The 14,521-nt window shown below is 31.2% G+C and overlaps 1 protein-coding gene across 13 annotated transcripts in view; it reads right to left on the bottom strand.

Moving 5' to 3' along the window:
- Positions 1-2,451: 2,451 nt before the first annotated feature.
- Positions 2,452-14,521, bottom strand: part of Camta (Calmodulin-binding transcription activator) — an 816,835-nt gene continuing 804,765 nt past the window's right edge. For 11 of the 13 annotated variants that reach the window (XM_083120430.1, XM_083120424.1, XM_083120433.1 and 8 more), the window contains one exon: positions 2,452-12,849. Coding sequence is in view for 10 of the 13 variants with exons in the window: in XM_083120424.1 (XP_082976550.1) it covers positions 12,753-12,849 (97 nt within the window). In the remaining 3 variants the exon portion in view is untranslated. The remainder of the gene's footprint in view (positions 12,850-14,521) is intronic. The other 2 variants (XM_083120432.1, XR_014441594.1) reach the window with 2 other exon arrangements.

The raw sequence follows: 14,521 nt of genomic DNA, 5'->3' as shown, positions 1-14,521 counted from the left end.
AGCAGAACAATAAATAATCACTTTTCATGTAATAATATTGCGCATTTTGTGAAAATCGACAACATCATGCCATTGTTTCCAAGATGTACCTGCAGATGGCTCTAGCATCGGAAGTCACGCGATCTTGCTAGTGGAATCAGGGTTTCCAAATGCGCTATTTTTTTTAGAAACGCGCGTTTTTTCTTCTTCGAGAAACACGCGGTTTTTTGTCGAGAAAGGAAAATGGTTTTTCGATGAATTTAGGGGTGAAATCGGTGCTAATGGAACCTAACCTAACAGGCCTAACCTAACCTCGTGTGAATGGTTCGTGGGGCTACCCGTGGATGGTTTTTGGGGCTAACGTCAATGGTTTGTGGGGCTACCCATGGATGGTTTTTTGGGGCTAACGTCAATGGTTTGTGGGGCTACCCGTGGATGGTTTTTGGGGCTAACGAACAATGTTTCATCGAAATGTACAATTTCCAGACGTGATCCCCGGTTTTTTACAACTTTCATGTACAATAGAGTTGGAAACATTGATATTTGAAAACAAAAGAAGCGTTACCATTCGCAAAGCAAGCAATATCGCACCGTGACGTGCTTTCCGTAGCATTAAGGAAAATGGTTTATTTTAGCAGAAAAAGTGTTTGTTTTCGTGCAAAAAGCATATTGGCACCTTCCACTATGTTCCGCAATACATAATTGGAAAGACAAAATATCCGATTTAAATGTGTCTCCGATGTATGAAACTGTCAATATATATTTGTTTTCACTTTCATCATCTTCTTCTTCTATTTTATAAATGAAAATTGGGTTTCTCCAATCATAGGCCTACAACCTAGTCTGTACTGAAGAAAATGAGGTACAATTTGAAACTATAATATTCATACTTTCCAAGATATAAAATTAAATTGAAAAACTTTGCAGAATTTTAAATTTCTAACAGAAAACAAGCACAGCTTTTACACTAGAATTATTTTTTTACCCCAACCATCAGCAGCACATGCACAATTCTTGCCACAAGAATGGAACTCATATCATGCATGCAATACGCAGGTACCATTTCGAACAGTCACGTCCAGACATTGCCTATATGGGGGGCCTTAAATATTCTTAGAAAAAAATAACTTTTAATTTATTTCTTCTTCTTCTACTTGATAAAGAAAATTGAGTTTTTTTCAAGCATGAACTTCTAGCTTAATTCGAACTGAACAAAATGAGCTAAAATTTGTAACTGTAGCATTCGTAGTTTCTGAGATATGAATTTTTATTAAAAGTCTTGTATAGTTTTAAATTTCCAGCTGTAAAATGCTCAGCGATGGCGCTTACACAAGGAAAATTATCTCGGTGATATACACACGTTAACTGACACATGAGTTGTATTTAACTCATGCTAGTTTTATGCCCAGGGCCTCATGAAGCATATTTAACTTATACGTCTCTTTACCATGGGAGCCTCATGGTGCACCAGCAACTCATGCTATCATGCTATAACATACATGAAGAGTTGCCCCATGGACAAAATTTTGTAGGTCATTCGTGAAAATCTTATTTAGTGATGTTACAAATAATACAAACAATTTAAAAAGCGTGAATCAAATGAACAGATATTAACTTAGTTTATATTTATTTTGGCCTTTAAATTTCATTTAAATCCGACAAGTAAACAAAAAACATTTTCACCCATGAACTGTTTTCAAGTTTTTTTGATTAAGCGTATGGCCTTGAATTATTGCTGGGCAGCTCCTCAAATGATATCGGTAATATAGTATATGGCAGAGTCATGTAGCAAATAACAAAAGACTCAATGCTCAGAAAAAAACAATAAGAATGCTCACGAAAAAACAAAACAATAAATATGCTGTGAGCCAGATATAACTCATGTGGCATGCAGCGTAATATTTGATTCTAGTAGCGAGAGACTTGCATATGAGTCATGCAGATAAAATAATTAAAAATAATAATTTTTCATCTAATCATCAAGAAACAAATTGCTTTCAACGTTCTTCTTATATTCTTGTAATAAAACACCATGGCCCCAGGGATTACTTTTTCTATTGTGGCAGTCAACGTGTTAAGGGTTAAGAGTGACATCCGAAAATGATAATTTTGAAGGTATCAGTACTGTGGAAAACAGCCCAAGACGTGCTGCTTTCATGCCTTCTGTAATTTTCTCGTAGATAAATTTGTGCAAATATTTGTCAAAAGCCTACAATATTTTAGGATATTCAATAAAGGTGGGACAGAAATTAATATCATTATTAGTTTAAAATGGATTTTTGAAAATATGTAACCCATATGTAAAAAATCACAATTATTATTTACCTCTTCAAATGGCAATGCTAAAATCCCACCTAGGAATGCCTACTTTTAGGTTGGGGAACAGGTCATTACTCCTGATAGAAAGAAAACCTAATGTAGTATGTAGATTTCAGTGGGAAGTTGATACAATGACAATAAAATATATTCAAGTCAATGAAAATCTATGTTTATAATCAGAAAAATTTTACAAGCAAAAAAATGCATAATAAAGACAAACTCAGAAACATGTCAATATATATGTGTGCTGATTTATCGAGATGTTTACAGTTTTCTTTTTTTAACAGGAAAAGTCTGCGCTTCCATATCAATGCCATTTCATCATATTTCCTTAATGAACACTAACAATAGTTACCACATAAACTTAAAAATGGATTTTTTGTTGTATAAAATACACATGTCTCAGTTAACATACCACTAAATACTCATCACAATATCTGTAAAAAAAGGTAGTTTTATGTGAGTTTATTAATAAAAGGTCTTCAACATGGAACGTAAGAACACTATTATTATGCTGCAAGTAAATATAGCTAACAGTTCCCGTTTTTTTCTCTTCAACACTAGTTTTCATTACTAACATTGTTTAAAACTTATGTGGGTTCTACTATTAGGTAGGTTATTATACAAAAATATATTTACATATCCAAATATATGTTATGACATCCTGTAAGAGAATGAACGATCTAAAAGAAAGAAAACAAATGGAAAATGAACTAATCCATGGAAAAATACGTATATGAAACATGGAACTTTATATATATATATATTTCTTTTGATAGGCACAATACCTTCAAATACAACTGGTGAATAGAAAGAAAAACTATTATGAAAAAACATGATGTTCAATCTAAACAATACTGATATTTTTTTACATCCACAAACAGTCCCTTTACATTTCCCATAGTTTTATCACATTATGCAAGTGACTAGGATACAAAAATAACTTTCTGTCAAACAGATATAAATAAAAGAAGGTGTATAAAGTAAAAAGGGTATACATACAAATAGCATACATAATAAATTTGAACTTTGAAAATAAAATATGGACCCTTGTAACATAAGAAAAAAAATATAGTTAAAATACAGATAACTTGTTTACCACAATGGAAAATATGCATCAATATGTGCATTAAAACATATCGTGACATATCAGAATATACAAACTGAAACAACTGATAGAGACAGTACATCTTTTCTTACAACATTTAAATATCAGAAAAATAGTTAATATTATTAATTCTCTTTCGTTATGAAATGTGTGAAGCTTGAGCTTCAATCAGTACACAAGCCATAATTTACTCTTAAAGTGCCACCATGTTGAACCTTACAAGTATCTTCCAAGCTTTCCTAGAGGTTTAAGGAATACCCACCCAACAATTTCCACTTAAAGCACTCCATAATATACTTCAGTTACTAATTTTCTCTCTTTCATGAAAACACTCATTCATACACTATTTTTTTTAAAAAATGCTTTGAAACACACAAGACAGATATTAACATTAAAACTCTTGTCATGTGAGGATGGGTACATGTGTCAAAAAATGAAATAAACTGACAAAATTGTATTAATGCATCAAGAATATCTGACCACATGGTCTCAAAGGTGATGAAAGAATAGATGAAGGCAGCTTCTTGGGAAATTAATGAACAGTTATGTAACCAATGTGTTGTGTCTGATACGGCACACTGGCCATTCCAATTTTTCCATGGTGAAACCTTGGTATAGTATGCTACAAACACAAAACTGTTTTTCTATACTGCCATATAGATGCAATGTGTATGAGAAATATTGTGTAGGCTTTTCAGATTTTTAATTGCAAATGTTCAGAACTTCACTCCAATAACAAATACTGATATTTGAAAATATATCATCCTGAATGACCTAATATTTCAAATTCTTTCTCTGTTTAATGCAAGAATTCAAGTTTGCAATTAAAGCGAAGAAAGCTAAAAACAATGCATTATACAACTTCCTATCTCATCAACAGTTTAGTATGAATACAAGCATAAATGAATAAATTGTCAATAGTAGCCTAACAAATAGAATAGTTATTGTGCATTCATTGTGAAGTCAAGTAATTTATGAAAATATACTTTTCCTGTGTAGCTTATCAAGACATTCCTATTGTACAGTTTCTCATTACTATGATTCTATGGAATACTAACTGTATCAGGAAGCAATTAAGTGACAGTAATTGCTAAATATTTCTCATAAATATCTTTGTTATTTTCTTTCATTATGACTTTAAGAGTATTTCACATGAAAATGCAGACACATTAATGTAAGATTGTCAGTTTAAAGCATTTTGGTGCATCCTTAAAAATTACATGTTACATGCACCTACTTCATATGCTCACAATCAAACCTATTCAATCAAATTCTGGATATCTAACCTCTTACTCAAATTATATGTGTATGCAATGATAATTGCCAATAATGAAATATTTAATGTAGAATATTGCCAATGAATATTATCTATCAAATGCACTAACATGCGTGAGAGTACTCTTTATTTATTGTAATTGGTAAATCTTGAAGACAATTCTGGAAGTATTTTTTTGCACCTTATGCAATAGCCTGATAACTTGTTATTTTCACACTGGTTTAATTTGTAAAAACCTGTTTTTGTTTGAAATTTTGTCTCACGTGTGTTTCTTTGTTATATGCATATTCAAGAAATGTGTTTCTTTGTTTATTTGAATTTTTATGCTGAAGAAAAAATTAATTAAAAGTACCACATCTCAAGGTGTATATTTCCAATGTACAAATACACACACTCAAACACACAAAATCTAGAGAGGATACACACAAAATATTAGGAAATTGTAATATTTAATTTGAAAACACTTAATTGATAATTCAAGTATTAATACTCAAAAGTAATGTTCAAATTGATATTAATTACTTGTACATCATAAAGTCAATCAAAATCTTGGAACAGATTATATTGCAAACTTTAACCATACTCAGACTTTGAGGAGCTGTTGATTTCATTCACCTTCATTGAGTTGAATGCATAATCAATCAAGATCAACAAACTCTTGAATTGCAATTACACACTTCATACTTGAGAATTTGATTTTTATAAGTTTATTCTTCTCTTTAGGGCCTATTTATCCTTACATTCCAAGAATAGAAACAGCTTGTTTGTTTGTTACTTTTATTTACAAATTGTGATGCACCTACTTTTTTATAATCAGTTTGTATTCTGAGTGAAATAAAATTCATATATATATATAAGAAGAAAGTTTCTATAAGATTTTTGCAATTATTTAATTGCATTGAAAATCATTTTATGTGGTGATATTAATTTTTTAAAGAAATGTATATTTAAATTTCTTTGCTAAAGTTAAATATCTAGCTAATTAATCTTCATTAGAATAATATTATTATTCTATTATAGAAATTAGAACACTCACAAATTTAATAAATTTATTTTTATGACTGTCATTGAAACTAAGGATCTAGAGCAACAATACATTAAACTTTAACACAAACTTCTGAAAACATAAATTATAAATTAAATTAATAATAAATACTATAATCACATGTCATTCTCAAACATTTGAAAACTCAATCATCCATAATAATAACGACACAACTAGAATAGGTAGTGTATAATTATCAAAGACAAATGGAGCTAGTAATGTTTAGATTGAATTTACCTAGATTACCCTTCTCCTTTTGCACTCTCTTATACTGATTATCAAACAACAAATGTAATGTAGGAAAAAATTACAGAATAAAATTTTCAAATACCCAACAGCTATGTACAGGGAAGAAAGAGTGCAAATGTACAAGTATTTACAAGAATAAGAAAATTATGTTTGAGCACCAAGTAATAGACTCGTTTACAGGTGGCCTTTACTTAAAACAATGCAGGCAGTATCCAGATGGGACAATACTACATGTTATGGAACAAATGCTATGAATAAGAAGCTCTATCATAGAGCTATGAGTAGCATAGCATTTACTATCTACAAGGATTGCTTGGTTGCAATTTTCAAGCATGGTGAACGTTTCAATCTTTACTTCCTCTTTCCCCATTTTCTTTCATATAGCACATCCACCCACGAGGTTTCTTAAGACCAAACAGCTTTCTCAACGCTACAGGAACATTGAGAGGTTTGGTTTCCCATACCATCATACAATAACACACAAAGAATTGCAACAATATATACAATTCCCTGTATTTATCAGCATTTCCTACCTAAGAACCACTACTTATATCTTTTTCTTAATTTTATATTAGTTGTATTTATATATACACAAATATAATTGGTGTGTGTTAATTTGTTTGTGTTTTAACCCCATTCATTGTTTTCTGAGAGTAAGTGTGAGCCAAAATTATAAAAGAAGCATATGACTACAGTATACATATTAGGGAGGATGGGGATTTATTAATTAAGAGATGCTGATTATTGATTAGTAAGGGCATATTAATGTTTTACTGATCTGACATTTCTAAAATTCTGTGATTATTCTCGTAAATATAAAAGTCAGAATTCATGTCTGCTGTCTTTCCACAATGCATTTCCAGGTGGCTATCATTTATGTTAAATAAGGTAGTGAGAATATGATTTACATTCTATGCTAAATCATTTCACATTTTATATCAGATTGGTACCTGCTAATTTCTTGTAAGTACTCTAATAAATAGAGCTGAGCAGATACCAATGTTGATGTTTCTGTATTAGCCAGTACTATTGTTATTCAAAGCAGGCCTGTAGCCGGAATTTTATTTGGGGGGGGGGGTTCATCCCTCATCAGTAGCCAGCATCAAAAAGCAAAAAAAGTGGGGGGTAGAAGCCCTCAAGATGAATTTCTCAGTATATTACAATTTTCGAGATGCTTAATCCTGCCAAGAAAGTAAAATGAATTACCACCATACATTACTTAAAGTAGATATTTGTAGGATTTCGGGAGGTTCAACCCCCTTAGCTACGTGCCTGATTCTAAGTTGGAAACTATTTATCAGTACCGGTCGATACTTTTCCAGAGTTTTGGTATTTTGCGGGGGCTGCAAAAATAATGCAAAACACTTTTCACAGTGTCTTACTTATCCTGGAAAATTACGCAAAATCCAAAGTTTCCATTTATTTTGCACCAGTATTGTGTGAGAAACGATTTTGTGATTACGAAACAGGGAATTCAATATTCTTATGTAATTCTTGAATATTTTCAAGCAAAACTCTAACAAACTGATACGTAACATTAGTGTGGAACACTAACGGACTGATACTAATGAATATTTTGAACAATTTTTAATTATTACAATTTTTCAAACATTGGTGGTATTACAGCAAAACCTCGATTTTACATTTTTCAGGGGACCAATGTGAAACAGCTTAAAATGCAGGAAAATGTTAAAGCATTTTGTTCTATTGGGACTATGAAAAATTAATGCATAATGCGGGAAAATGTAAAACCAGGAACGTAAAATCAGGGGGTTACACTATAGTGGGAATTGGCAAGAATATTGGCATCAGAATGGGTATCTGCTCAGTCCCTAATGAAGATATTACTAAAACTTTTACTCAATAACATCCCCAACATACATCCTAATGTAAGGCATTTCTTAGAAATGGGAATACCTTTTACTATCAGAATAACTTAAATGTTTCTTCAGTTAGCAGACATGTGCTTTCAAGATTGGAAAATGCTATTTGAAGAAAGTTAGATGAAGGTAAATAGTAATCATGGGGTGGAGTGGAGGATAAAAAGACAATGGGAGTTTTTATAATGTTACAAATTATATTTTTACTAACTAATTTGTAATTTGCAGCCACTAGAAGACACATAAATCAAAGCATAAAGGGCATTTATCTGCAAAACATCTCAACCAGTGATCTCTGAAATAATTTTTACTTCTTTACAGTGTGATTTTTCACTATGCAATGCCTGATTCTAGTGATAGAGCAAGTATTTTTCACATGTGTTGAATTTTCAAAAAGGTTCAACTACATCTATCTATTTATGTAAACATAAAAACAAATTTAAAGTTATTTGTAGATTTTATTATGTAAGTATTTAATAAGATAACATTCTGGAAAAATACTACACACTAGAAATTTGAATTCCTGCTGACTTACGAACAAGGCATCAGAACAGTTCCACAGATATTTGTTTCTTAAAATAGTTATTTTATTTTTAAAAAAATCTTAAATGATACACTATAAAGGGTTTAAGAAATGAAAATCGAGGATCAAGTTGAAATATTAAGCAAAGTATTGATTGTCTTGCTATTGAAACATGTAAGGAAAACTCCAATTTTCTCAAAATTCATTTAAATGTGTGTGTACATATATTATACAATACAAATACAATAAATTAAAACACTGAAGGGGTTAAGACAGTTTAGAACTTTATACGTTTGTGTATGAAAGATCACTATTCAAAGTCCTAAATGAAGAGGAAAATGAAGCACGAAAGTAGTTATGTATTTTATGATTTCCATGAACAGTTCACAGAAACTGGACAACACAAGAATAGAAGAACGATGATATTTTTTTGTGTATAGGTGCTAGGCATGTTTGGAAAGAAACAAAGTTAGGTATTACAATCCATGTGCAGAAATATCAATTATGTGGCAGTGATATTTTTTGTGGGTGAAAATATAGAGAATTGTATCACTGAAACAAAATAAGTTTGACAGAAACTATATATGTTGTGTATGGATGAAGACAGGTCAAAAGCATGCACCGATTTACTTAGTAATTTGGAGGATATTCTGATATGTAAAATAATGAGAATTTTACCTTAATAGCAGCGATTTTGCTACTACCCTATATGCTGTGTATATATGTATAAATAATGTATTTCTAGTTTCAGCATTAAAGATGAAATATCTACGAGTAGGAATGGCAGAAAAGATTACACTTTTCAGATCTTCTTGATACAAGACCATATTATATTTCTATAGAATTCATTTTGATTAAAAGGGAAAACTTCATAAATGGATGTGCTATTTATCAAATATATTGCTCAAAGCCTTTTTTATATATATATATATTTATCCAATACTACAAATTTAAACAACTACAACTATTTTTAAGAAAAATTATATGAACTCCGTCAAACTCTTCTTGACAACTTTAGGATAAAAATGTACATTATGTTCAGATTTATATATAATATATACATATTTATATTTTATAATGTATATGCACATATGGTTATTTATTTATAATGATTTATTAATTCATTCATTATATTGATGAATGTATGTGGTATGTTGCAGAATTATTCTATTCCTACTTCCTTGCAATCATCACATCAAAATTTGTGCACTGCAAGATCTGGAGCTATCACTGTGATAGAATCAAGTATATATGTATATATATATTCCTTTTAAAAATAAAAAGCATTTCATGAAACATCCATTGACACCACAACACCAATTCTGAAGTTCAGCAACTTAATTGCAAGTCTGAAGACATCAACAAGAACACTTTAAAGAAGAAAATATTTAACAAGAATTCAATAAACATCAATGATTTTTTTAAATCATTTTCTTGTTAATTATCACAGTGATTTTCCATAATTACACATCTACGTAAGATTCAAATGTTTTTCTGATGCAGGTATAGAAGACTTAGGTACAATAATATACTCCTTTTTTATACGTGATAACAATATTCCATGAAGTACATAAGAATAATAAGGAAGATATATATGGATGTGTGTATAATATATATGTTCATATATGTTTTTTCCTATCTATATCTATCCTAAGAGTTCTCTTATTTTCTTCTATGATGAATAGATGCGCAATAAAGACTACCTCCCTCTCGTTTTCCCAGAGAGGGATTTAACAGCAAAGAGAGGAAAAATATAAACAGGAGCTTGCTCTTACCAAAGACAATTCTTAAAATTCTTAAAATTGTGCAATTCCTTTGGCAACATTCCTGCTATGACATAGCCCTGGAATAAAATGCCACATGTAATGGCAGTGGTTTATATTAATGCATTATTATAGAATGTGGAAATTTGAACAATGGTAACATAAAAACCTTCATGTACTCAGAGGATTGACATATTGGATGCAGACAACAAAAATTACAACAGAACTAATGAAAATTAATTATACCACTGAATGAGTACTATTAGAAGATAATGCTTTCTTGTTATATTTTAATTTAGTATGTAACCATGAGCAATATAGAAGTATAATATTTGACAGCTAATGAAGATAACTGAATTAAAAATTCATCTACACAAGGCCATTTATTCATGTTTCTTTGGTATAAAACTTCTGAGAAACATTTCGTTGGGCAAGTATTCACTACAATAGATTCAATTGCAAAACTATAATTGTTTCTAGAATACTGTTAAAACAAGGAAGGCATCAATATAATTACTATGTAATAAAAATATCTGTTTTAGAGTCCAGGTGAGTGACATATTTCTGTCTCAAATTTCTCATACTGCTGCAACTCCTGTACGATTTAACCTCCAGGCATGAAGATCTGACTTTGTTTTGTGAAACAGACATTTGCAACGTTTCCTTTAATACAGTGTTGAAAACCATACAGCTTCATCTCAATTAGATATCACGTACAGTCATAAAATAAATAAGAAAATTGAAAAAAAAGTTGACTCTTATTTGAACTGTATGAGTAAAGTAGGTAGAAAAGAGTTTAAGATTAACTAAAGGTCTAATTTCAGTTTCCTTTTGACATACTTAAACTTAAGTGCACGTTTTAGGGCCTGCAGTATATACCAGAAAAAGCACCAATCGCTATGCATTATCCAGAAATATGCCACCTGACAGATTTTGAACCATTTATTGCAGCACAGAATTTGATTTTTCAAGTAGTACACAACAAGATGACATTGATAACATGAAAACATTTTTTTAAATATAATTTGGATAGTCCTGCACATAATAAAAAAACATTATTTCCTTCATAAACATTCAATGTACAAACTATATTGTTCTCCCATTTTATTATTGTTCATAAAAGTAATTAATATTTCTGGTGACTGCAAACCAACATGAGTTCCTCTGAAAGATCCATTTTTTTTTTTTTTTTTTAACAATTTCTATATATTTTCAAATCCTCTTGTATAACTTTGGTGCTTAAGTCCATTTTTTAAATCTTGATGGCAAACAATAGTAAAATAGATTATCACTATAGTCAATATGGCATTTATCTTTATATTTAGTGTAAAATCATGGAAGTTAGGATGTAGCACAGTGAACTACAAACACAAAGTGTTTTGTATTCAAGAATATGTGACTTTTAGCTTCTAACATTTGGAAAACTAAGTACCAAGCCACTTCTACGATAACCATAATCTACATGTACAAAAAATCGAGCCGATGAACTACAATGATTGGAATTATTGATATTCGAGATAAAAGATATGAAAAATGATGAAATATTTGTTTACATATGTACAATGGCTTTTCAAGCTAGTTTATATATGTATATAATATATATTTATACATACATATATTATATTTTAATATTAACTCAAGTTATCTAGAATACTGATTGAACACAATCTTAATGATGATGGTAATTCTCTTTATATGATTATGAGTAGCATATGATTGTGAGGAACAATGATTTTTCATGATTAAACACTGAACTTTACTATATTCTTTTAAAAAAATAATTTAACAAATGAAACCTAGATTCATTAATCAATGTTTCTTTTTTTTTATTCTAAGTGTACCTATAATTACGCTAAACAAGCTGAAAGACCAGTAAGATTTGTCTCTGTTGTTATGCTCATCATCACTTCATCGCACTGCATCAAATGTTCTTAAAAAAGTGCTTTGCAAGACATGGCAAACGTAAAATGCAGAGACTTATTTATAGTCCTGGAAACAAGTCACTGCTGAAGTGGCATCTAATAGAATATAAACATATAATTAGATATATGAATATAATTAATATATTTTTTAATACTTCTCTTTTTTTATCTGCCACACATCTTCATCACAGATAACACAATCTTGTCAACTTCTTCAGTATGAACTATTTCATTTGGGTAATACAAATTTTATGTGCACAATAGAAAAACCTTGCTTAAACAAAATAATAAATCTCCATAATATACAAACGTAAATACCATAACATTTAATTTATCAAACTATCTTCGAAACTTGAAATATTATTTATAAGGAAACAACACTGTATATTATCCTATTTCACAGAGGACCTGCCTCATAATCCACCACTATTTACAATATGAGTGCAATTATAAATTAGGAATAAACAACCCTTTTTTTCCTTTCTCTTGGAGAAATAAAAAATAACGGTGCATGAAAAATTGCAAAATATAAATACTGATTTTCTTGGTGTAGCTTCAGCTACCAAAATAGCATATAAAGATGGTTTACAATGAACAATCCCATGCCCTTTCCTCTCTGTGGCTCCATCGTCTAAGACTCTTGCTTTGAAGAGTTAAAGTCACCGCGAAAGAGAAAGTTAAGCAAGATTCAGAGGATGTTGTGGCCTTTTGAAGATTTGCTGCCATTTTTTGAATCTGAATGAAAATGTTGAGGCCTTTCCAAGTTGTAAACAGTATCTTGTTGGCTGAAAAAAATGAAAGGACTACTTAAGTACACCAGGCAGAGATAGCACCATCACAATATAGTTAATTGATGTACATCAAAATAGAACAGTATATACAAGGGAGAGTCAAATGAAAAGTTTAATTTGGTTTTGTTTCTTATCTAGTAGATTTCTGTATGTAGGGTTGCACAAGTTTGCTGCATTTTAGCACAGACCTATTGCTGATCTACATATATTTTCAAATTTGAGTTGGAGCCACTGCGAAGGCCTTTCCACTCATCTTCCAGCAAACTTCGGCCATTGTAGAACTTTCTCCACCACTAGTAAACTTGCTGGTGTGGTAAGCATGCACAGCAATATTCAATTTTCATTTGGCGAGAAATTTTTGTAAGTTTTAGGCTGACAGAAGGCAAGAAACCACTCCCCTTCACTGGTGCAAGTGTGAATAGGAAGCGCAATTTTCAAAATAACAAAAATGGCATTTTGAAGCTCACTTGATAAGTGCTGCAGCCTTGAGATCATTTTGCAATTAACAGTTGGTAAGTCCTGTAAATTTGAGCTGTATAGTCTGACCAACAATTTTTATTGGACTTTTAAGGTTTGCATTTGACTCTTGTAATATTAGCACTATATGCAACATAAACACCACCCAAACAATGATTGATTGATTGATTTGGTTTATTTTACTTCACTTTTCTGGCACTTTTGGCTAATTGCGAAGATGACAATGAGTGATGATATGATGGAATTGATGAAAGAATACTCACAAAGAACACCCATGCCAAGGCTTGAATTTGAACCTAGGACTCCTGGCATTGTAGCATCCTGTGCCGATCACTCCAACACAGAGGTCAATACCACCCAAACATAACTTAAAATACATGTTGTTCATAAATTATAATTATGTTATTATTATATTATAATAATTATTGGTCGATTTTGCAAGATCAAATATTCACCAATACTGAAATACATGATACTACCACCATATAAGAGATAAATAATTGAAGTTCCACACAGACAGGACAGATGACCAGGTGGTACTCCCATTTTTACCAAACCTTTTCAAACCATGTTTTGTGTGTCATTTCCGATGGTGGTGTTGATGCAACTTTGCAATTCTGACAGTGTGTGTGGAAGTTGAAGAACATAAACATTGTCTTTGATGAAACCCCAAAGGAAGAAATCACACACTGTGACGTCCGGTGACTGGGGAAACAACCATCTGAAACTTCACACAAAAACATGCTGGAGAATGTTTGACGAGAATGGTAGCACTGCCTGGGAATCTCCTCCCACACATTGGGTGCACATCAAATGCATTTCAAGTCTGTGTGAAACTTCCAATATTTCTCTTTCAAATGGTGGTAGTATCACATCATGTATTTCTGTCCAGTGTTGGTGAAAATATGGTCTTACAAAATCAATCAATAATTTATTCACACCGTGTATTACAAAACACAACTCACAGCTCAATTGTTTTCATAAAAATGCTGATGATGTGCTCTGTCACTAAACCAAATGTCAGTAGTAGCACAAATACAACTAAAGGTAGAATAGGATTATGATTGTTCCTCCCTTGCTCTTCCTCGATCCAAAACAGGGCAAAGAATTGACAACGGGAATCAGGAGGTCTGTGAAAGTAAGTCGTGGCTCATTGATGTTCCCCACAGGATGAGGAATGAGGAGTTTT

This window comes from Lepisma saccharinum, chromosome 4 (assembly GCF_977018435.1).
Source record: "Lepisma saccharinum chromosome 4, izLepSacc3.1, whole genome shotgun sequence".
Taxonomy (NCBI): Eukaryota; Metazoa; Arthropoda; class Insecta; order Zygentoma; family Lepismatidae; genus Lepisma; species Lepisma saccharinum.
This window is presented reverse-complemented; position numbering and strand designations above follow the sequence as displayed.